The sequence below is a fragment of the Penaeus monodon genome, chromosome 15, assembly GCF_015228065.2.
Source record: "Penaeus monodon isolate SGIC_2016 chromosome 15, NSTDA_Pmon_1, whole genome shotgun sequence".
In the NCBI taxonomy this organism is placed as follows: domain Eukaryota; kingdom Metazoa; phylum Arthropoda; class Malacostraca; order Decapoda; family Penaeidae; genus Penaeus; species Penaeus monodon.
This window is the reverse complement of record NC_051400.1, coordinates 38,061,295-38,061,943: the sequence shown is the minus strand read 5'-3', so window position 1 is coordinate 38,061,943 and position 649 is coordinate 38,061,295. Positions and strand designations below refer to the sequence as shown.

The 649-nt window shown below is 33.4% G+C and overlaps 1 protein-coding gene across 2 annotated transcripts in view; it reads right to left on the bottom strand.

Annotated features, from left to right (window-relative positions):
* The window catches only part of LOC119582019 (ficolin-2-like), a gene marked incomplete at its 5' end in the record, with an annotated part of 5,932 nt that overhangs the window by 2,334 nt on the left and 2,949 nt on the right, over positions 1–649 (bottom strand). For both annotated transcript variants that reach the window (XM_037930220.1, XM_037930221.1), the window contains 1 exon segment: positions 360–431. In XM_037930220.1, the coding sequence (XP_037786148.1) occupies positions 360–431 (72 nt within the window).

Sequence of the window (649 nt, the reverse complement as noted above, 5' to 3'; positions counted from 1 at the left end):
AAAAATGCTCTTGCAATATGTATCTCAAATGCGAAGTTGAAAAGATACAGGTTTGCAGAAATGCGCTGATGATGCTTTTGTATGTGGTGACGCAAGTGCAGTCAGTAAAGCTTATTCTTCAAATATGAATTAATGATAGAAGTATAGCCTGTAAGCTTAAGTATAACATGTGATATTAAGCCACAGAAATGTAGACCACAAATTTAGTTTTAAAATACATGATTGCAATGTAGTCTGCAATCTTACGGTGATAACATGTGGTAGAAATGCAGCGAGTTAGCTTACTCTTTAAAATACGCTATGGCGAGAGTTCGATATCGACACTGAAACAGGTTAATTGAAAATATTGCAAGACTTACTTAAAAGGGAAGATTTCGTAGACACCGCTCTTGGTATGTCCCAACAGTAAGTGGTCCGAGCAGTCTGTTGGTCTGTAGAATGAAATATATATTACTCTGTGAATAAATCAGAAATGGTATAGTTCTCAAAAATAAGAAAGAAAGAAAGAAAAACATATATTCTATGTACTGGTTTTCATAAAGATCTTGAATTTTCATGTCATTCCTCATTTTTACTAATTTTCTCCCATTCACAAATCTAAACGACAGAGATTTCGCCTTATTTGGTGTATAATTTCTATTATCACAAA